Source organism: Salmo trutta, chromosome 39 (genome assembly GCF_901001165.1).
Source record: "Salmo trutta chromosome 39, fSalTru1.1, whole genome shotgun sequence".
NCBI classification, from domain to species: domain Eukaryota; kingdom Metazoa; phylum Chordata; class Actinopteri; order Salmoniformes; family Salmonidae; genus Salmo; species Salmo trutta.
Window position 1 is genome coordinate 1 of NC_042995.1, and position 23,538 is coordinate 23,538.

Below are 23,538 nucleotides of genomic sequence, written 5' to 3' on the forward strand. Positions count from 1 at the left end.
GTGTCTGAATTAATAAGGAGACGAGGTGTTGGCTTTCTGACGTGTTTGAGAAGTCAGAGCTCTAGATAAGGTATCTGTACAGCTGCCACTTTGTTTCCCCACTAGTGTGTTTTTCATCCTCTGTTCTTCTCCCCCTCTGCTCCATGTAGACAGGCTGCTCTTCCTTCTCCCCTCTGCTCCATGTACACAGGCTGCTCTTCCTTCTCCCCTCTGCTCCATGTACACAGGCTGCTCTTCCTTCTCCCCTCTGCTCCATGTACACAGGCTGCTCTTCCTTCTCCCCCTCTGCTCCATGTACACAGGCTGCTCTTCCTTCTCCCCTCTGCTCCATGTACACAGGCTGCTCTTCCTTCTCCCCTCTGCTCCATGTACACAGGCTGCTCTTCCTTCTCCCCCTCTGCTCCATGTACACAGGCTGCTCTTCCTTCTCCCCCTCTGCTCCATGTACACAGGCTGCTCTTCCTTCTCCCCCTCTGCTCCATGTACACAGGCTGCTCTTCCTTCTCCCCTCTGCTCCATGTAGACAGGCTGCTCTTCCTTCTCCCCTCTGCTCCATGTAGACAGGCTGCTCTTCCTTCTCCCCCTCTGCTCCATGTAGACAGGCTGCTCTTCCTTCTCCCCCTCTGCTCCATGTAGACAGGCTGCTCTTCCTTCTCCCCCTCTGCTCCATGTAGACAGGCTGCTCTTCCTTCTCCCCCTCTGCTCCATGTACACAGGCTGCTCTTCCTTCTCCCCCTCTGCTCCATGTAGACAGGCTGCTCTTCCTTCTCCCCTCTGCTCCATGTACACAGGCTGCTCTTCCTTCTCCCCTCTGCTCCATGTACACAGGCTGCTCTTCCTTCTCCCCTCTGCTCCATGTACACAGGCTGCTCTTCCTTCTCCCCTCTGCTCCATGTACACAGGCTGCTCTTCCTTCTCCCCTCTGCTCCATGTAGACAGGCTGCTCTTCCTTCTCCCCCTCTGCTCCATGTAGACAGGCTGCTCTTCCTTCTCCCCCTCTGCTCCATGTAGACAGGCTGCTCTTCCTTCTCCCCCTCTGCTCCATGTACACAGGCTGCTCTTCCTTCTCCCCTCTGCTCCATGTACACAGGCTGCTCTTCCTTCTCCCCCTCTGCTCCATGTACACAGGCTACTCTTCCTTCTCCCCTCTGCTCCATGTACACAGGCTGCTCTTCCTTCAGACAAGCATGCATCACAACTTTGTTCATTTCTCTCGTTCAATTTAGCTTTTCAATGTCCACTCGCACCGAAAATGGCTACTAGCTGTACTTCTATTACTTTACAAGCTGAATTTGCCTATAACTTTACAAGCTGAATTTGCCTATAACTTTACAAGCTGAATTTGCCTATAACTTTACAAGCTGAATTTGCCTATAACTTTACGAGCTGAATTTGCCTATAACTTTACGAGCTGAATTTGCCTATAACTTTACGAGCTGAATTTGCCTATAACTTTACAAGCTGAATTTGCCTATAACTTTACGAGCTGAATTTGCCTATAACTTTACGAGCTGAATTTGCCTATAACTTTACAAGCTGTAGACAGGCTGCTCTTCCTTCTCCCCTCTGCTCCATGTACACAGGCTGCTCTTCCTTCAGACAAGCATGCATCACAACTTTGTTCATTTCTCTCGTTCAATTTAGCTTTTCAATGTCCACTCGCACCGAAAATGGCTACTAGCTGTACTTCTATAACTTTACAAGCTGAATTTGCCTATAACTTTACAAGCTGAATTTGCCTATAACTTTACGAGCTGAATTTGCCTATAACTTTACAAGCTGAATTTGCCTATAACTTTACAAGCTGAATTTGCCTATAACTTTACAAGCTGAATTTGCCTATAACTTTACGAGCTGAATTTGCCTATAACTTTACGAGCTGAATTTGCCTGTCTTTCGAATTGGTTTGTGCATTTAGCTAAAAGCGTCTATGTGTCTTGTGTTCTATGCTGGTAATACTGTAAATCCTGGGATGGCAGAAGAATGGTATGAACATCTGGATTCCGCCCAAGTCTAGTGGTTGTATGTTATTAACATACGAGAAAGAATGGGAATCCTGTGTGACTTTCTAGTTACAGGGAAGAGGTGGAATCAGTGTTTTGTATCCGTGGTAAAAAGTACCTTGCGCTCATCACTTCCTGTTGTTTATTCATTGGTGTGACTGGCAGAGTAGTGTTCTATGATCTGGTGGGACTGACAGGGCAGTCATGGTGTTGATGGTGGGACTGACAGGGCAGTCATGGTGTTGATGGTGGGACTGACAGGGCAGTCATGGTGTTGATGGTGGGACTGACAGGGCAGTCATGGTGTTGATGGTGGGACTGACAGGGCAGTCATGGTGTTGATGGTGGGACTGACAGGACAGTCATGGTGTTGATGGTAGACTGACAGGGCAGTCATGGTGTTGATGGTGGGACTGACAGGGCAGTCATGGTGTTGATGGTGGGACTGACAGGGCAGTCATGGTGTTGATGGTGGGACTGACAGGGCAGTCATGGTGTTGATGGTGGGACTGACAGGACAGTCATGGTGTTGATGGTGGGACTGACAGGGCAGTCATGGTGGGACTGACAGGACAGTCATGGTGGGACTGACAGGACAGTCATGGTGTTGATGGTGGGACTGACAGGACAGTCATGGTGTTGATGGTGGGACTGACAGGGCAGTCATGGTGTTGATGGTGGGACTGACAGGACAGTCATGGTGTTGATGGTGGGACTGACAGGACAGTCATGGTGTTGATGGTGGGACTGACAGGGCAGTCATGGTGGGACTGACAGGACAGTCATGGTGGGACTGACAGGACAGTCATGGTGTTGATGGTGGGACTGACAGGACAGTCATGGTGGGACTGACAGGACAGTCATGGTGGGACTGACAGGACAGTCATGGTGTTGATGGTAGGACTGACAGGGCAGTCATGGTGGGACTGACAGGACAGTCATGGTGTTGATGGTGGGACTGACAGGGCAGTCATGGTGTTGATGGTGGGACTGACAGGGCAGTCATGGTGTTGATGGTGGGACTGACAGGGCAGTCATGGTGTTGATGGTGGGACTGACAGGGCAGTCATGGTGTTGATGGTGGGACTGACAGGGCAGTCATGGTGTTGATGGTGGGACTGACAGGGCAGTCATGGTGTTGATGGTTGGGAACTGACAGGGCAGTCATGGTGTTGATGGTGGGGACTGACAGGCAGTCACTGGTGTTGATGGTGGGACTGACAGGACAGTCATGGTGTTGATGGTGGACTGACAGGGGCAGTCATGGTGTTGATGGTGGGACTGACAGGGCAGTCATGGTGTTGATGGTGGGACTGACAGGGCAGTCATGTGTTGATGGTGGGACTGACAGGGCAGTCATGGTGTTGATGGTGGGACTGACAGGGCAGTCATGGTTGTGGTGGGACTGACAGGGACGTCATGGTGTTGAGGTGGGACTGACAGGACAGTCATGGTGTTGATGGTGGGACTGACAGGGCAGTCATGGTGGGGACTGACAGGACAGTCATCGTGTAGATGGTGGGACTGACAGGACAGTCATGGTGGGACTGACAGGGCAGTCATGGTGGGACTGACAGGGCAGTCATGGTGGGACTGACAGGACAGGTCATGGTGTTGATGGTGGGAACTGACAGGACAGTCATGGTGTTGATGGTGGGACTGACAGGGCAGTCATGGTGTAGATGGTGGGACTGACAGGACAGTCATGGTGGGACTGACAGGACAGTCATGGTGTTGATGGTGGGACTGACAGGACAGTCATGGTGTTGATGGTGGGACTGACAGGACAGTCATGGTGGGACTCACAGGGCAGTGGTACATGGTGATCTAGTGTGACTGACAGGACAGTCATGGTGTAGAGGGTACAATACTAATAAGAGCTCTGTGTCTGCTTCAGTGTCTCTACCAAACAACACACACTGGAATGAGACGGCCCTGTCCCTCTGAGCCAATGGTGCTGTTGCTCTCTCTCTTCTCTCGCGCTCTCTGTTCCTCGTTCTGATTGGCTATGCCCTAGATGAGATCAGGGCAGCAGATGGACAGGTGTGTGTGTGTGTGTGAGCTTGGGTGAACGTGCTCATATGAACAGCTGTGTGTTTAACTCAGTGTAATAGTCGGGTGAATGTTTCTCCACATCCCCTTTTTCTTGATGTTTCTTCCATATGAGCGGCACAGAGACGTGTGTGTGTGTGTGTGTGTGTGTGTGTGTGTGTGGCCTCAGCGGCTGTCCCTGGCAAGGACAGAGGAATCCACTGATCTGGTCTTCTAAGTGCAGCTGAGTGTCGAGCCAGGATCAGGCAGCGTCGCGGGAGAGAGACAGACGGAGAGAGAGGAGAGTGTAAAGGGTGAAACGGCCATGCCGGTCTTTAACATTCTCAATGAGAATGTTGCTGTGGAAGGTGAGCCTTAAAGAAATGATTTAGATGGTGGGCGTGCGGGTCGCTGGGCGTGCGGGTCGCTGGGCGTGCGGGTCGCTGGAAGTGCGGGTCCCTGTGTGTGAGTGCAGAACATGTTGATGTCTCCTAGGTCATAGAGCTGCAGGGTTCAGTTAGTCTGTGTGTGCGTGTCGCATGTTAGTAAAACTTTGCAGCAGAGTGTCTTTGTGTGTGTGCGGATGTACTCATAACTTTGTAACAGAGTGTATGAGTCATAGCAGGCAGGAAATAATGTGTCCATGTAACTGTTTACATTGAAACGTGTGGTATGTGGTTACAAGTAGACAGTCTTGCAGCTAACAGTACATCACTACTCATTCTGGGACCCAGGCTGATCTGCTCCATACTGCAGTGATGTCATCTTCAGGTGCCAGTCAGTCTGGCAGTAGCAGAGAGCTGGCCCAGTACCCCTTCAGGTGCCAGTCAGTCTGGCAGTAGCAGAGAGCTGGCCCAGTACCCCTTCAGGTGCCAGTCAGTCTGGCAGTAGCAGAGAGCTGGCCCAGTACCCCTTCAGGTGCCAGTCAGTCTGGCAGTAGCAGAGAGCTGGCCCAGGTACCCCTTCACGGTGCCAGTCAGTCTGGCAGTAGCAGAGAGCTGGCCAGTACCCCTTCAGGTGCCAGTCAGTCTGGCAGTAGCAGAGAGCTGGCCCAGTACCCCTTCAGGTGCCAGTCAGTCTGGCAGTAGCAGAGAGCTGGCCCAGTACCCCTTCAGGTGCAGTCAGTCTGGCAGTAGCAGAGAGCTGGCCCAGTACCCCTTCAGGTGCCAGTCAGTCTGGCAGTAGCAGAGAGCTGGCCCAGTACCCCCTTCAGGTGCCAGTCAGTCTGGCAGTAGCAGAGAGCTGGCCCAGTACCCCTTCAGGTGCCAGTCAGTCTGGCAGTAGCAGAGAGCTGGCCCAGTACCCCTTCAGGTGCCAGTCAGTCTGGCAGTAGCAGAGAGCTGGCCCAGTACTCTCTCTGGTGGTCATGTAATACACTCAGATCACATATCACCGTTGTCTTTGGAGAAATCAGTGAAGGGCATTGAACAACAGCAAGCTGTTATTGTGGATGTTATGGACTCTGAAAGAAGAGGAGCAGTTGTAGTGACTGTGTGTGTGGACGGTGTGTGTGTGTGTGTGGACGGTGTGTGTGTGTGGACGGTGTGTGTGTGGACGGTGTGTGTGTGTGTGGACGGTGTGTGCGTGTGTATTGACGGTGTGTGCGTTGACGGTGCGTGTGTGTGTGTGTGTGGACGGTGCGTGCGTGTGTGTGGACGGTTGTGTGTGTGTGGACGGTGTGCGTGTGTTGACTGTGTGTTGGCGTTGGCATGTACACAATGCATCCTACTGAGACAGTAAAGGGGTACAGTAAGATTTAGGGGTCAGACAGTTTCTCTTGGCACAGCCCACAAAGTGTACTGCCTGGAGGGTTGTTCAGTGGGGCGGTAAGCTCCCGTTCAGATAAGGGCCAGTGGGAAACTTGCTCCACTTCTCCCCGAGGATAAATGAAGACCGCCATGCAGTTATTAGACCCCGGGGCAGCCAGACAGACAGAAATGGCATGTCATATTTTAATGAGTCTCAATCCGGTGCCCCTTACCCCACAGAATGGTACCCTCCAGAGACGAAGGGGGTGTGGATTGGAATGGACCGATTGTTTTGATATAGACTAGGCCTAGTTAGCTTTTACAGGCAGCATGATCAAGTGAAATTACGTGAGTATCAAAGGTTGTTGGCATCCATCCAACGTCTTCTGTCACTTAGAAACCCAGCGACTAAAACTGTCCGTGTTCGGACTCTGGCTTGCCTACTACTTACTTAAACTGCATACTGTGTTCTAATCGTACTACTTACTATTTAGCACGTACTGTTCAGTAAGAAGTATGTAGTGAGCCACGGCCGAAACCGCTGGTTCCCAGAGTAGCTAGCCCTCTACAAGATCATTACCGGACTCCATCTTCATCAACCATCTCCCTGGTCATCTCCTCTGATCAAGCCATCAACTGTCCCTCTCAGACTTGGCCTCTATTGGTTGACCTAGCCAACCAGCTAGGCTACTCATGAGATTGTTTGTTTGATTATGAAAAGCGCTATAAAAATGTTGTCACGTTATTATTATTATTATAATAATACCAAATCAGGTTTATTTAGTTTAGTAAAGCAGAAAGCTCTGGCGAAGTGATACCTGCTCACTGCTCTTGCTAGTTAATTGTTTTTCTTTCAACTTATTGTTACCTTGCACCTGCAACAAGAGAGCTCTGATGTGCAAGTGCAATTTTGAATGTTGAAAGTAAACATTTACCGGTCTAGCTAGCTAGACCTATTCAGACTGTAACCGTTCAGGTAGAAACTAATGCATAGCATGCACTTTACAATCAGTTTAACACAGATAAACCGACGTGACAAATCAGGAGACAGAGAAGTGTTGGGACCAGCACCGCTGTGGAAAATAGGAGTGTAGGCTACCACGTTACTAACTCGCTATAGCTAGTGGCAGTGCTTAGTGCGGTGGCAAGAGAGACAACTATGGCCTCATGACTTACTCAATCTTTGTTTGCGGCATTTCTCCTGCGGTGTTCACCACTGAATGAAATGCCTGGTATTGTCATCAGACCCTGTAACAGTTTGAACACAAGTCTTGATTTTTACAAGTAGCTAGCTAGAGTAATGATATGACATTGTCGCTCAACAGCAAGCTAATCACTCTGCCAACGTTACAGTTGAACAGTTATAACATGTAGTCCTACTGAATCACGTAACTAGCTAGATAAGTCACCGCAAGCTGCAGATCTGTTGTAACGTTACGTCGAAATAGTCATGATAATTTTAAGGAGAACAAAAACTATTTACATTTGGACTCCACTGCAGAAGTTTAGCTATTCGCCATCTTCTAAGTTGTTTTGTTGTTAATTTGAAGAGCTCTAGCTATCAAAACTCTAAGGCATTGGCTGCGAAATTCCTGTAAAGTGTGCAGCGTATTCTACAAGATGAAAAGCCGAAATCAGTATAACATTCTGGCATAAAGCATACTTTATTTGATAAAATGCACATACTATAAAACTGAATATTTTGGCATACTGAGAACGCGTCATGCGCGATTGCGTTGTTTCCCGCTATTCGTTGATTTCGGTAGCGCAGCCCCATGTCTAATTGATCAGCTGTTGTCCTAGTTGAAATGAGTATGACATCCGGGCAGTTAAAGTATACTAGATAAACTATTTTCTCGCATACTCAAACGGCCTACTATTTAGGACGAAGGTAAGGATATTTGGACACAACCACTGATTCCCCTCCCTGAGATATTTAATATACCCCAACCCCCAGGAGTTTGTTTTTATTCACAGCATATAAATCATAAATTGGGTTTATGACAAGTGTGCACTCGTTCACTCCTCAAGGATCAAAGCCCGAGCATACACTGTTGCACTAATATCGCTCTATAGTAATGGGAGAATCAGAATTGTGCTTTTGTCATCTGTGGGTGATCTATAGGCCTTAACTAGGCCTATCCCAGTCTTGACTGCTGACAGAATAGTACTAGATCACATGTGGGGTTGGTTTATAGGATTCAGCACTAATACCAGGAGGCCACTCTGAAGACTAGCCTAGATCAGAAGCCCTACTCTGAAGACTAGCTCTGAAGACTAGCCTAGATCAGAGGCCCTACTCTGAAGACTAGCTCTGAAGACTAGCCTAAATCAGAGGCCCTACTCTGTAACGCTGAAGACTAGATCTGAAGACTAGCCTAAATCAGAGACCTACTCTGAAGACTAGCCTAAATCAGAGGCCCTACTCTGAAGTCTAGATCTGAAGACTAGCCTAGATCAGAGGCACTACTCTGAAGACTAGATCAGAGGCCCTACTCTGTGACTCTGAAGACTAGATCTGAAGAGTGCCCTAGATCAGAGGCCCTACTCTGTGACTCTGAAGACTAGATCTGAAGACTAGCCTAGATCAGAGGCCCTACTCTGAAGAATAGATCTGAAGACTAGCCTAGATCGGAGACCCTACTCTGTGACTCTGAAGACTAGATCTGAAGACTAGCCTAAATCAGAGACCCTACTCTGAAACGCTGAAGACTAGATCAGAGGCCCTACTCTGAAGACTAGATCTGAAGACTAGCCTAGATCAGAGGCCCTAATCTCCCACGCTCTCTCATTCCCCTCTACTGCATAGCTTTTGAATGTGAATCTGAAAATAGATTATGATTATTATTATTGTGAATATTATTATAAATAAATAAACAATTATGATTTTGAATTAAGAAATTACTCTGTAATATGGTATGTTTTTCAAAGCTAAGGAAAACCAGTTTTGTTTACATAACCTGTGATGACCGATGACCCCCTACCCTTAACCCTTGAAACAGAAACCTTAGCCTGAGAGGAAGAGGCGACGTGAGAGGGTCCAATCCCGTGAAAATCTGTCCATGCGGGATACGGGGATAAGCAGACCGCCAGCCTTCCCACCTTTGGGACGACTGCAATTGTTAGGGCGGAGACCATCTCGTCATAATATACAGTGTCTTTGCTTTAGCAGGGAGGTTGTCTCAGTCTGGCCACCAGTCTTTTTATTGGAGACAAAGGTTCAACCATGTTTGTAAGACCGTTAATAAGTCACTGATTGGTCATTGCTCGCTCAGACGCTGTGTGGGTTTACAGTGGCTTGCAAAAGTATTCACCCCCTTGGCATTTTTCCTTGCCTTACAACCTGGAATTAAAATAGATTTTTGGGGGGGTTTGTATGATTTTGATTTACACAACATGGCTACCACTTTGAAGATGCAAAATATTTTTTTATTGTGAAACAAACAAGAAGACAAAAAAACTGAACTTGAGCGTGCATAACTATTCACCCCCTCAAAGTCAATACTTTGTAGAGCCACCTTTTGCAGCAATTACAGCTGCAAGTCTCTTGGGGTATGTCGCTATAAGCTTGGCACATCTAGCCACTGGGATTTTTGCCCATTTTTCAAGGCAAAACTGCTTAAGCTCCTTCAAGTTAATCTGACCAGGGTACCGTCTTCCATATGTTTGGGGAGTCTCCCATATGCCTGTTGGCAAACACCAAACGTGTTTGCTTATTGTTTTTCTATAAGCAATGGCCTTTTTCTGGCCACTCTTCCGTAAAGCCCAGCTCTGTGGAGTGTACGGCTTAAAGTGGTCCTATGGACAGATACTCCAATCTCCGCTGTGGGTTAGGGTTATCTTTGGTCTCTTTGTTGCCTCTCTGATTAATACCCTCCTTGCCTGGTCTGTGAGTTTTGGTGGGCGGCCCTCTCTTGGCAGGTTTGTTGTGTTGCCATATCTTTTAATAATGGATTTAATGGTGCTCCATGGGATGTTCAAAGTTTCTGATATTTTTTTATAACCCAACCCTGATCTGTACTTCTCCACGACTTTGTCCCTTACCTGTGGTGGCTCCTTGGTCTTCATGGTGCCCCTTGCTTAGTGGTGTTGCAGACTCTGTGGCCTTTCAGAACGTGTGTATCTCATGTGACAGATCATGTGATACTTAGATTGCACACAGGTGGACTTTATTTAACTAATTATGTGACTTCTGAAGGTAATTGGTTGCACCAGATCTTATTTAGGAGCTTCATAACAAAGGGGGTGAATACATATGCACGCACCACTTTTCAGGTTTTTATTTTTTAGATTTTTTTTTAAACAAGTGATCTCTTTCATTACACTTCACCAATTTGGACTATTTTGTATATGTCCATTACATGAAATCCAAATAAAAATCTATTTCAATTACAGGTTGTAATGCAACAAAATAGGAAACTCCAAGGGGGATGAATACTTTTGCAAGGCACTGTATGTGAAAGTGACAGTTGAAGCATAATGGGGTGAATGCTATACTTAAATCCAAACTGGTTCTCCAGCAGATTAGTAAGAATGGCTCACCCCATGTTCAAGGATGGTCTTTTCCCTTTATTCAGATTAGTAAGAATGGCTCACCCCATGTTCAAGGATGGTCTTTTCCCTTTATTCAGATTAGTAAGAATGGCTCACCCCATGTTCAAGGATGGTCTTTTCCCTTTATTCAGATTAGTAAGAATGGCTCACCCCATGTTCAAGGATGGTCTTTTCCCTTTATTCAGATTAGTAAGAAAGGCTCACCCCATGTTCAAGGATGGTCTTTTCCCTTTATTCAGATTAGTAAGAATGGCTCACCCCATGTTCAAGGATGGTCTTTTCCCTTTATTCAGATTAGTAAGAATGGCTCACCCCATGTTCAAGGATGGTCTTTTCCCTTTATTCAGATTAGTAAGAATGGCTCACCCCATGTTCAAGGATGGTCTTTTCCCTTTATTCAGATTAGTAAGAATGGCTCACCCCATGTTCAAGGATGGTCTTTTTCCCTTTATTCAGATTAGTAAGAATGGCTCACCCCATGTTCAAGGATGGTCTTTTTCCCTTTATTCAGATTAGTAAGAATGGCTCACCCCATGTTCAAGGATGGCCTTTTCCCTTTATTCAGATTAGTAAGAATGGCTCACCCCATGTTCAAGGATGGTCTTTTCCCTTTATTCAGATTAGTAAGAAAGGCTCACCCCATGTTCAAGGATGGTCTTTTCCCTTTATTCAGATTAGTAAGAAAGGCTCACCCCATGTTCAAGGATGGTCTTTTTCCCTTTATTCAGATTAGTAAGAATGGCTCACCCCATGTTCAAGGATGGTCTTTTCCCTTTATTCAGATTAGTAAGAATGGCTCACCCCATGTTCAAGGATGGTCTTTTCCCTTTATTCAGATTAGTAAGAAAGGCTCACCCCATGTTCAAGGATGGTCTTTTCCCTTTATTCAGATTAGTAAGAATGGCTCACCCCATGTTCAAGGATGGTCTTTTCCCTTTATTCAGATTAGTAAGAAAGGCTCACCCCATGTTCAAGGATGGTCTTTTCCCTTTATTCAGATTAGTAAGAATGGCTCACCCCATGTTCAAGGATGGTCTTTTCCCTTTATTCAGATTAGTAAGAATGGCTCACCCCATGTTCAAGGATGGTCTTTTCCCTTTATTCAGATTAGTAAGAAAGGCTCACCCCATGTTCAAGGATGGTCTTTTCCCTTTATTCAGATTAGTAAGAAAGGCTCACCCCATGTTCAAGGATGGTCTTTTCCCTTTATTCAGATTAGTAAGAAAGGCTCACCCCATGTTCAAGGATGGTCTTTTCCCTTTATTCAGATTAGTAAGAAAGGCTCACCCCATGTTCAAGGATGGTCTTTTCCCTTTATTCAGATTAGTAAGAAAGGCTCACCCCATGTTCAAGGATGGTCTTTTCCCCTTTATTCAGATTACAACCTCTCACTTTCAGATATTTGAAAATTAAATAATCTCAAAAATATCGCTGTTTTTGAAACAAGCCATTGCCAGTTTGTTGCAATTTCAATTTAATCCACAAGAAAAGACAGAACAAATATTATGGTTAAACTCTTATTATACTAATTGATAAAAAAAGGTATCTTTAAGTGATATCATAAATAGGACTGGTGGAGTTATGTCAGACATATAACAAAAATATATGGAAATGTCTGCTCTATCCAAAATTATAACCAACTAATTGCAGCATTACTGAAAATGGAAGAGGCAAGTGGAAGGGGGAGAAAGTAAGGAACTTGTCTGTCAGCCCTGCATTAAATAACAACATTTGTTAAAGACAATTGTGATAAAGAATTATACCAGAGCTGAAAGGTGGGACTAAAAATAACCAAAACAAACAAGATCACTAATGTAAAATATGGTTAGAGTTAGGTTAGAGCCTAGTGGTTAGAGCCTAGTGGTTAGAGTGTTGGACTAGTAACCGAAAGGTTGCAAGTTCGAATCCCCGAGCTGACATGGTACAAATCTGCCGTTCTGCCCCTGAACAAGGTAGTTAACCCACTGTTCCTAGGACGTCATTGAAAATAAGAATTTGTTCTTAACTGACTTGCCTAGTTAAATAAAGGTTTCAAAAAAATAATAATACAATTTTAAAAGTGTAGCTATATGTATCCATACTGTGATGACATTCTTTGTACCCCAGGTAAGGACAAACTAGCTGTGTGTGTTTGCAATGTGTGCGCACTTTTGGAGAGCTGTATTCGGCATGTTTGACGTGTGTGTGTGTGTGTGTGTGTTATACGTGTTTGGAGTCGTGTATAAATGTATCTTGGTCCAGTGAACGTGTTTCTTCCTTCCTGTGTCTCAGAAGGCACCGCGCCCTGTATGCATTTTTAACCCTATAGTAGGTCTCTCTCTCGACCTCTTTCGACCAAGCCCCTGTCACTCCAGAAGCGCAGTTGTTGTTGCTCGACCACTTGCGTTCAGTCTGTATTGTCAATACAGCACATGCAACAAGATGTTAACAACTAAGCTGCTTTCCACTTTCTTAATGTAAAGCCACAAGTATTCTATAATTACACTATTACTTTGGTTATTTTACTGCTTGCTAAAATTCTAATAGTTTGCCTAATTTTAGTTTTGACGACAAGCAGTGTAGAGAATCATTGTACCATATAAACTGAGATTTAGCGGCAACATATCATAAGCCGCCTCCCATGTTGTTTTAGAGAATTTGACGTCCAACCGACCTCACAACCGCAGACCACATGTAACCACGCCAGCCCAGGACCTCCACATCTGTTTTTTTCCCTCAGCGGGATCATCAGAGGGGGCTGCAGAAGCGTATTTTGGTCTGTAATAAAGCCCTTTTGTGGGGAAAAACTCATTCTGATTGGCTGGCTCCCCAGTGGGTGTGCCTATGCCCTTCCAGGCCCATCCTATGGCTGCGCCCCTGCCCAGTCATGTGAAATCCAAAGATTAGGGCCCAATTCATTTATTTCAATTGACTGATTTCCTTATATGAATTGTAACTCAGCAAAATCTTTGAAACTGCTGCATGTTGTTTTTTTATATATTTTTTTCATTGTAGTTGTTATTATTATTATTATTATTATTATTATTCAACACTGTTGTTTGACATGACAACACATGAAAAAGCCAGTGAGGAATTATTGTGACAGGTTAGGAACAAAAGAGTTGGTCAGTGTTTCAGGGGACCCCAATTAGATGTTACATTACATGTTTTCTCTTACGTCATTAAGATAGCTAGCGCTAGCTAACATTCATGCTTTGTCTATTTTGCCTGCACTTGTAACAGGCTCTATTTGCTAGCAACGTTTGCTATGACTCTTCGTACGTTTAGCTAGCTATCCAGCTAACGAGTGATTAGCATTAGCGGCTAACACAATGCATTTTAACAACTTGCTAAGAAAAGACAAACCAGCTGTTTGCAGACAGTAAGATACACAAACTAATAGTGTAATTATAGAATGTTTTTTTGCCATCCAGGACCTCTATACCAGGCGGTGTCAGAGGAAGGACCTAAAAATTGTCAGACTCCAGCCACCCCAAGTCATAGACTGTTCTCTCTGCTACCGCACGGCAAGCGGTACCGGAGTGCCAAGTCTTGGTCCAAGAGGCCCCCCCCCCCCCCCACACTCTTTTACACCGCTGCTACTGTCTGTTGTTATCATCTATGCCGTGCATCTATTTAGTAACTCTACCTACATGTACATATTACCTCGACTAACCGGTGCCCCGCACATTGACTTTGGACCGGTACCCCCCTGTATATAGTCTCGCTATTGTTTATTTTACTGCTGCTCTTTAATTACATTTATTTTTTAATTGTACTGCATTGTTGGTCAGGGGCTGTAAGCATTTCACTGTAAGGTCAACACCTGTTGTATTCGGCTTGTGACTATAATAAGATTTGATATTGATGCGGTTTTTCTGGCATGATGTTAAACACCTGGCCAGGTGTTGTGATATTTGGTTTGTGACTGCTTGGCAGACCCCCTGGAATGTGCCCCATTATTATCAACACTATTATCAACTCTCTTTACAGTTGGATGTGTTAGCCTAATTGTTATTTGCTCCATCAGATTAAGTCATCTGTTGCCTTTTTGGACCCCAATTCAGTCAGTGTGATTGACAGGAGAGATGACCAATGGGGCTGTGTTTGGACCCTCCTCATTATCACAGGGGTTCAAGTATGGATATAGTTTCTCAGTGAAGATACAACCAGTGAAAGAGTAGATATGAGACCTGTTTTCTACATCATAAAAGGAGATCTGACCCTCCTCGTAATCCACAAACACCCCCACCTTCTGGGGTTTCTGACTCAGGAAGAGGGGGATAGGGGGTGTGTCCTTGATCTCGTACTTATTCTCACCCGTCATATACAGAGCCCAGAGTCCACCATCAGGGCTTACAGCTGTTTGGCCCTTCCTAATGATGGATTCTCTGGCCACTCCTACCTCCCACTCAATCTTCCCTCTAACCTGAATCTCAAAGTAGAATCTCCCTGAGGAGAAGCCCTTCTTTCCCAGGACCGATAGATAACTATCAAACCTCTTTGGGTTGTTAGGGATATTCCGCCGTGTGCCTTGAAAGCTCACTTGTTTCCTGTTCTCAGACACAATGAGACACGGGTGTGCTGTATCAGGATCCAGAGTCACATCCACTGACCGCTGCCGTATCATCTTCAGTTCAGCATCGCACGACTTCTCCATCTCTTTCTGAAGTGTCTCCTCCAGCCGAGACAGAGCTCTCCTCGCAGTTCCTACATGCAGATCCCTATGAACACTGATCTCAGACCAGTCCTTCATTGGGGATGGGGACCTCTGGAGGAGGTGGACATGGTCCAGCTCAGTGCCTCTCCTCAGCAGCTCAGTGATTTCCTGCTCCAGCTCTTCAATGAGCCCTTCAGCCTGCCTCTCAGCTGCTTTCTGCTTCTCCTCAACCTCCTCAATAACCTCACCCTGACTTCTCTCAATGGAGCGAACCAGAGCAGTGAAGACCTCCACACTTCCTGCTATCTCTCTCTCTCTGCATCTCTCTGGCTGAGCTCTACTGAGTATTTGATCTCCTTAACTTTCTGCAGTCGCTCCTGGATCATCTGCTGCACTTGTGCTACTTCTCCAGGCTTGGAAGAGGACTCCTCTCCGTCCGTGACCTTCATCCTCTTAAAATGATCTGCAACATCTCTGAGTGTTGTGTTGGTTTTTGGTTCAGGTCTTCTGTTGAATGTGTCCTTACACAGTGGACACTGGCACAGGACAGTGCTGTTCCAGTATTCCCTGATACAGGCCTTGCAGAAGTTGTGACCACATGGAATAGAGACTGGCTCAGTGAACACATCCAGACAGATAGGGCACAGGAACTGCTCTTCAGACAAGACATTGCTGGAGGTGGACATTTCTGAAACCTAATAGAAGACCACAGAGTTAGAAATGTAGCTGTCCTCATTTTAGAGTATTTTACTGCCCCCTGCTGTACTGGAGTGTTTGTTCAGGAACATGATTTATTGGTTGATCCCTTCCACTGGCTTGGATGGAACTCTGCGATCCCTCCCTAACCCAGAACAAGTCCCACCCACTAGACTACTTTAAAATGCTGCATGCTAGCATAGGCATTTGTCTCTCTGTGAACAATTTTGTTTCCCCCATTCTATCTGTGGAGCAACCAGTTCTATAAAATGACTTCCTGGAATGAGTCAGCATTGGATAGAAATTCGCTATTTGATTACTAAATGTATCTTTAGAAGGTAAAACAAGAGTGAGTGTATATAGCTCTACCAAAATACTATTGATTCAGTGTTCCACAGACAGACCATGCTTTTTACCCAGAGTACTGTAGGTAGAGAAACGATATCCAGGAGATGTATAATTTGGCCTACCTTTGTATATTATGGAGCTCATGCCCTAAATGTCTTCACATTTGGAGAAGTGACTTTCAACATACTTGTAACATTGTCAATTCTCACATTTTTACCAGATTGTTTTACAAAGATCAAAGAAAGAACAGCTGAGAAACTGAAAGTAATGTGATTTTGGAGTAAAATGATCACCAGTGTCCATATTCATCTCTTTCTCTACTTACCTGGGTGTGTTTTTCCTCTTTGTCTTGACAGAAGGTTGACTGTGTTGCAGTGTGTAGAGGGGAGTGGAGCAGGAGAGTTATGCACTTTCACTTTAGCTAAATGTTACCACTCAACTCCTCCCTGTTCTGCCCACAACTTAACCGTTTCACGTTCTCTGTGCTTAGTTTAGTTTATTTGACAATTTTAAAGTTGTACACGTAAGTGCAAACTAGCTGTGTGTGTGTGCACATTTGGTGTGTGCGTGCATGTTTGCGAGTCATGTATAAATGTATCAGAGTCCAGTGAAGGTGTCTGTTCCTTCCTGTGTCTCAGATGGCACCAGGGCCTGTATGTATTTTAACCCTGGGTTCTGGAGGGGGAGGGAGGGAGGGAGGGGCCACATCTAGAGGTCAGTGTGGGGCCACATCTAGAGGTCAGTGTGGGGCCACATCTAGAGGTCAGTGTGGGCTTCAGAAGCCACTGCTGCAGTAACCCCTCTGTTCCACTGCATCACCCTTATAAACAATTTTAGACTCATAAAAACAACCACAAAGCATTTATTTATTTCATCATGTTTATTTTACATGGACCACGTACAACTAAAACATAGAACTCGCAAGAAATGTTATGCATTGTACTAGATTTGGATAATTCAGTACATACTCCCAAATAATTAATCCAAACAACGTCTCAACACACTATACTGAAAAATGGGGAAAATGAAATGGGAACAAAGACAAACTAAAGCATAATATTCTACTGAAGATCAGATTCCAATCATAATCCTCTGATTTTAACAGATACAACAAAACCATATCAAACATCATGGTCTAAACAGGACTCAGAAGACATGCTGCACAAATGAACCAATCATTGAACGCCACGTTAGATACATTGCAGTCATGCTTCAGATTATAATATAATATTGATGTGGTTTCTGGTATGTTAAACACCTGGCCAGGTGTTGTGATATTTGGTTTGTGACTGCTTGGCAGACCCCCTGGAATGTGCCCTATTATTATCAACACTATTATCAACATTATTATCAACATTATTATCAACACTCTTTACAGTTGGATGTGTTAGACTAATTGTTATTTGCTCCATCAGATTTAGTCATCTGTTGCCTTTTTGGACCCCAATTCAGTCAGTGTGATTGACAGGAGAGATGACCAATGGGGCTGTGTTTGGACCCTCCTCATTATCACAGGGGTTCAAGTATGGATATAGTTTCTCAGTGAAAATACAACCAATGAAAGAGTAGATATGAGACCTGTTTTCTACATCATAAAAGGAGATCTGACCCTCCTCGTAATCCACAAACACCCCCACCTTCTGGGGTTTCTGACTCAGGAAGAGGGGGATAGGGGGTGTGTCCTTGGCTACATACTTATTCCTATTCATATACAGAGCCCAGAGTCCACCCTCAGGGCTTACAGCTGTTTGGCCCTTTCTAATGATGGATTCTCTGGCCACTCCTACCTGCCACTCAATTTTTCCCCTAACCTGAACCTCAAAGTGGAATCTCCCTGAGGAGAAGCCTTCCTTTCCCAGGACCGATAGATAACATTCAAACCTCTCTGGGAGGTCAGGGAGAATCTGCCGTATGTCTCCATAGCTCACTTGTTTCCTGTCCTCCGACACAATGAGCTTGCAGTGTGCTGTATCCGGATCCAGAGTCACATCCACTGACCACTGCTGTAACCTCCTCAGCTCAGGATCCCACGACTTCTCCATCTCTTTCTGAAGTGTCTCCTCCAGCCGAGACAGAGCTCTCCTCACAGTTCCTACATGCAGATCCCTGTGAACACTGATCTCAGACCAGTCCTTGATCGGGGATGGGAACCTCTTGATGAGGTGGACGTGGTCCAGCCCAGTGCCTCTCCTCTGCAGCTCAGTGATTTCCTGCTCCAGCTCTTCAATGAGCCTTTCAGCCTGCCTCTCAGCTGCTTTCTGCTTCTCCTCAACCTCCTTAATAACCTCACCCTGACTTCTCTCAATGGAGCGAACCAGAGCAGTGAAGACCTCCACACTTCCTGCTATCTCTCTCTCTGCATCTCTCTGGCTGAGCTCTACTGAGTATTTGATCTCCTTAACCTTCTGCAGTCGTTCCTGGATCATCTGCTGCACTGGTGCTACTCCTCCAGGCTTGGAAGAGGACTCCTCTCCGTCCGTGACCTTCATCCTCTTAAAATGATCTGCAACATCTCTGAGTGTTGTGTTGGTTTTTGGTTCAGGTCTTCTGTTGAATGTGTCCTTACACAGTGGACACTGGCACAGGACAGTGCTGTTCCAGTATTCCCTGATACAGACCTTGCAGAAGTTGTGACCACATGGAATAGAGACTGGCTCAGTGAACACATCCAGACAGACAGAGCACAGGAACTGCTCTTCAGACAAGACATTGCTGGAGGTGGACATTTCTGAAACCTAATAGAAGACCACAGAGTTAGAAATGTAGCTGTCCTCATTTTAGAGTATTATACTGCCCCCTGCTGTACTGGAGTGTTTGTTCAGGAACATGATTTATTGGTTGATCCCTTCCACTGGCTTGGATGGAACTCTGTCATCCCTCCCTAACCCAGAACAAGTCCCACCCACTAGACTACTTTAAAATGCTGCATGCTAGCATAGGCATTTGTCTCTGTGAACAATCTTGTTTTCCCCTTTCTATCTGTGGAGCAACCAGTTCTATAAAATGACTTCTTGGAATGAGTCAGCGTGGGGCACAACGTACTTCTAACATTGTAAATTCTCACATTTATACCAGGTTTTTTAACAAATATCAAGTAAAGAACAGGTGAGACACCTAAAGTAATGTGATTATGGAGTAAAATAATCACCAGTGTCCAGGTTAAGGACTTTCACTATTTTCCTGGGTATATTTCCTCTCTTGACACAAGGTGGACTGTGTGTAGAGTGATGGGGAGCAGGAGAGTTATGCAGTTGTACTTTCACTTTAGCTAAAGGTTATCTCTCAACTCACCCCTGTTCTGCCCAGAACATAACTGTTGCACTCTCTGTGCTTGGCTTAGTTTAGTTTATTTGACCATTTTAAGGTTGTCTAGGTAAACACAAACTTGTGGGTGCACGTTTGGTGTGTGGGTGCATGTTTTCGATTCATGTACAGTTGAAGTCGGAAGTTTACATACACTTAGGTTGGAGTCATTAAAACTCGTTTTTCAACCACTCCACAAATTTCTTGTTAATGAACTATAGTTTTGGCAAGTCGGTTAGGACATCTACTTTGTGCATGACACAAGTAATTTTTCCAACAATTGTTTACAGACAGATTATTTCACTTATAATTCACTGTATCACAATTCTAGTGGGTCAGAAGTTCACATACACTAAGTTCACTGTGCCTTTAAACAGCTTGGAAAATTCCAGAAAATTATGTCATGGCTTTAGAAGCTTCTGACAAGCTTTTTGACATCATCTGAGTCAATTGGAGGTGTACCTGTGGATGTATTTCAAGGCCTACCTTCAAACTCAGTGCCTCTTTGCTTGACATCATGGGAAAATCAAAAGAAATCAGCCAAGACCTCAGAACAAAAATTGTAGACCAAGTCTGGTTCATCCTTGGGAGCAATTGTCAAACGCCTGAAGGTACCACGTTCATCTGTACAAACAATAGTACGCAAGTATAAACACCATGGGACCACGCTGCCATCGTACTGCTCAGGAAGGAGATGCGTTCTGTCTCCTAGAGATGAACATACTTTGGTGCAAAAAGTGCAAATCAATCCCAGAGCAACAGCAAAGGACCTTGTGAAGATGCTGGAGGAAACGGGTACAAAAGTATCTATATGCACAGTCAAATTATATCGACATAACCTGAAAGGCCGCTCAGCAAGGAAGAAGCCACTGCTCCAAAACCGCCATAACAAAGCCAGACTACGGTTTGCAACAGCACATGGGGCCAAAGATCACACTTTTTGGAGAAATGTCCTCTGGTCTGATGAAACAAAAATATAACTGCTTGGCCATAATGACCATCGTTATGTTTGAAGTAAAAAGGGGCTGGCTTGCAAGCCGAAGAACACCATCACAACCGTGAAGCACGGGGGTGGCAGCATCATGTTGTGGGGGTGCTTTGCTGCAGGAGGGACTGGTGCACTTCACAAAATAGATGACATTATGAGGCAGGAAAATGATGTGGATATATTGAAGCAACATCTCAAGACATCAGTCAAGAAGTTAAAGCTTGGTCGCAAATGGGTCTTCCAAATGGACAATGACCCCAAGCATACTTCCAAAGTTGTGGCAAAATGGCTTAAGGACAACAAAGTCAAGGTATTGGAGTGGCCATCACATAACCCTGACCTCAATCCCATAGAAAATTTGTGGGCAGAACTGAAAAAGCTTGCGCGAGCAAGGAGGCCTACAAACCTGACTCAGTTACACCAGCTCTGTCAGGAGGAATGGACCAAAATTCACCCAACTTATTGTGGGAAGCTTGTGGAGGGCTACCCGAAACATTTGACCCAAGTTAAACAATTTTAAAGGCAATGCTACCAAATACTAATTGAGTTTATGTAAACTTCTGACCCACTGGGAATGTGATGAAAGAAACTGAAATAAATAATTCTCTCTACTATTATTCTGACATTTCTTAAAATAAAGTGGTGATCCTAACTGACCTAAGACAGGGAATTTTTACTAGGATTAAATGTCAGGAATTGTGAAACTGACCTTAAATGTATTTGGCTAAGGTGTATGTAAACTTCTGACTTCAATTGTATATCTCCTAGCTACTTCTGAAGCACTGGTAATGCAACCAATATGGTTGGACTTTAGAGCCCTGGTTGGCATAGAGTCAAGTCTACAAAACCTTGTGGATTTTATTCATAACGCATTCTAGTTTTGGGAACAGGAAATTGTGTAGAGATCGGATTTTCATCTATGAAAATGTTTTGCTGAATATCAACCCAGTTTCAAATAATGTAAGGAGATGAAGCCCCTAGCGGATGTGACGGGTTGTCCTCTAGTATTGAAATAGTGAATTTCGATCGAAGGCTTTCTCGTTATGGATGCACTACAGATGTGATAAGGAGAACGCTGATTGATCACATATAGAGGATATCCTCACATTTGTTAGGGGCTTCCTGTCCTGACCATATTTGGTAAGAAGAGGAAGTCCAGTGGTAAGGCAGAAAGAGAAGTAAAATAATGGATGAAACACAATCTGTATACAGGTTGAAAGGTTGGCAATGAGTCAAGTCTACAAAACTTAGTGGACCTTTTTCATAACAAGTTTTGGGAACAGAAAATTGTATGGAGATCTGTGAAAAAACGTCAACCCACTTTCAGTTTCCTTCTGCCTTGCCACTGGACCTCTTCTTACCAAATATGGTCAGGACAGGAAGCCCTTAGCAGTTGTGGTAAGACCTCTGTGATCACATATCACAGTCAGCGTTTTCCATATCTGTCTGTGGGGCAGCTATGACACAAAAGGACTACCTGGAATTAGCCTGAATTACATAGAAATTCACTCTTTGAATACTACATTTATCTTCAGATGGTAAGACGAGTGTATGTACATGTAGTTCTACCTAAACGATAATGATTCAGTTTTCCACAGACAGACCATGATTTTAATACAGAGTAGTAAGAGAAAATAATATACTTACTATGACTGAGGTGGTTGTCCCACCTAGCTATCTTAAGATGAATTCACTAACTGTAAGTCACTGGATAAGTGCATCTGCTAAATGACTTAAATGTCTTCACATTTTGGACAAGTGACATTTAACATACTTATAACATTGTCAATCTGGAATAATTTGTGAATTTTCTTTTAACAAATATGAAGAAAAAAAAGAACAGGTGAGAAACACAAAGCAGTGTGATTATGGAGTAAATAATCCAGGTTAAAGTCTTTCTCTGCTTACCTGGGAGGGGTTCCCTTTTTGTCTTGACAGAAGGTGTGTAGCTGTGTGTGTGGAATGATGAGGAGCAGGAGAGTTATACACTTTATACTTCCACTTTCACAATCAAATATGACCAGTCAATCAAAACAAAGTTTATTAGGCACGTGCACACAGTACAGTAAAACGCTCGCTAACTCTTCTCAACAGTGCAGTACAATATCATTCAAAAATCAAATGCCAAATACAGAAGTCCCAAAAATAACAAGTAGTAATAAAAAGTAGAAGGGAAAAACTAGTATGAGAAGTATGTACATACTGTATCTGTGATTTATCAAAATGGAGACTTTAAATCAGGTAGTAAAGTGACTTGGTATAGCAGCTTCAGTAAACAGCAGTTGAAACCAGAGGAGCACTGCAGTAGCTTCTGTCTCCTAGTCTGCTGTGTTCTGTTGCTGCTGGTCTGCCCGTCGTCTGTCCACCCAACCAGAGACGTTAGGCTAGGTACACTGACTCGACATGATGTTGCCAATGTATTTTCCCTTCAATTTACAAGCTGAATTACAATAAACATGATGCACACATAATATTACATAAAATGCCGTTTTATTTGATGGTTACCAGGTTGACCTAGTGTAAAGGGTCAGGCTGGGGTTAGAGGCCAGGGGTCAAGGTTGACCGTAATAAATAAAATGGGTTGGTATCTCTCTACCCAGGGCCAGCTGGCAGCGCTGCTGGGGTTGCGGTCCTGAGTCAGGTGCTGAACCCAAACAAACCACTCATCCTAATCCCCCTAACCCTATCTAAAGTACACACATGATTTATCCTGCTTCTGCTCTTTTTTTCTCTCTTTCTGTCCCTCTCTATCTCTCTTTCTCACTATCTTTTTTTCTCTCCCTCTATCTCTCTATTGCTCTCTTGATTTTTAGGTATTTCTCTCCTAGGTTCTTCTCTCTCTGCTCAGCTGGCGTTTCTCTCCTAGGTTCTACTCTCTCTGCTCAGCTGGCGTTTCTCTCCTAGGTTCTACTCTCTCTGCTCAGCTGGCGTTTCTCTCCTAGGTTCTTCTCTCTCTGCTCAGCTGGCGTTTCTCTCCTAGGTTCTTCTCTCTCTGCTCAGCTGGCGTTTCTCTCCTAGGTTCTTCTCTCTCTGCTCAGCTGGCGTTTCTCTCCTAGGTTCTTCTCTCTCTGCTCAGCTAGCGTTTCTCTCCTAGGTTCTTCTCTCTTTGCTCAGCTAGCGTTTCTCTCCTAGGTTCTTCTCTCTCTGCTCAGCTAGCGTTTCTCTCCTAGGTTCTTCTCTCTCTGCTCAGCTGGCGTTTCTCTCCTAGGTTCTTCTCTCTCTGCTCAG

The 23,538-nt window shown here is 44.8% G+C and overlaps 2 protein-coding genes and 1 pseudogene across 6 annotated transcripts in view; 1 reads left to right on the forward strand and 2 right to left on the reverse strand.

The window, feature by feature from the left end:
• The first annotated feature begins 3,509 nt into the window (after window positions 1–3,509).
• Window positions 3,510–23,538, forward strand: part of LOC115179302 (trafficking kinesin-binding protein 2) — a 42,272-nt gene continuing 22,243 nt past the window's right edge. For 3 of the 5 annotated variants that reach the window (XM_029740697.1, XM_029740699.1, XM_029740700.1), the window contains exon 1: window positions 3,637–4,402. In XM_029740697.1, the coding sequence (XP_029596557.1) occupies window positions 4,360–4,402 (43 nt within the window). In that variant the 5' untranslated portion in view covers window positions 3,637–4,359. Of the gene's footprint in view, window positions 3,609–3,636; window positions 4,403–22,534; window positions 22,952–23,538 lie in introns of those variants that run through there. The other 2 variants (XM_029740698.1, XM_029740701.1) reach the window with 2 other exon arrangements.
• LOC115179304 (E3 ubiquitin-protein ligase TRIM21-like) lies at window positions 14,081–16,506 on the reverse strand (annotated as a pseudogene).
• On the reverse strand, window positions 17,424–22,541 carry LOC115179305 (E3 ubiquitin-protein ligase TRIM39-like). The gene is made up of 2 exons (XM_029740704.1): window positions 22,219–22,541; window positions 17,424–18,754 (listed from the first exon to the last, which is right to left on the reverse strand). Exon 2 carries the CDS (start codon window positions 18,743–18,745, stop codon window positions 17,468–17,470), a length of 1,278 nt encoding a protein of 425 aa, XP_029596564.1. The 5' UTR covers window positions 18,746–18,754; window positions 22,219–22,541; the 3' UTR covers window positions 17,424–17,467.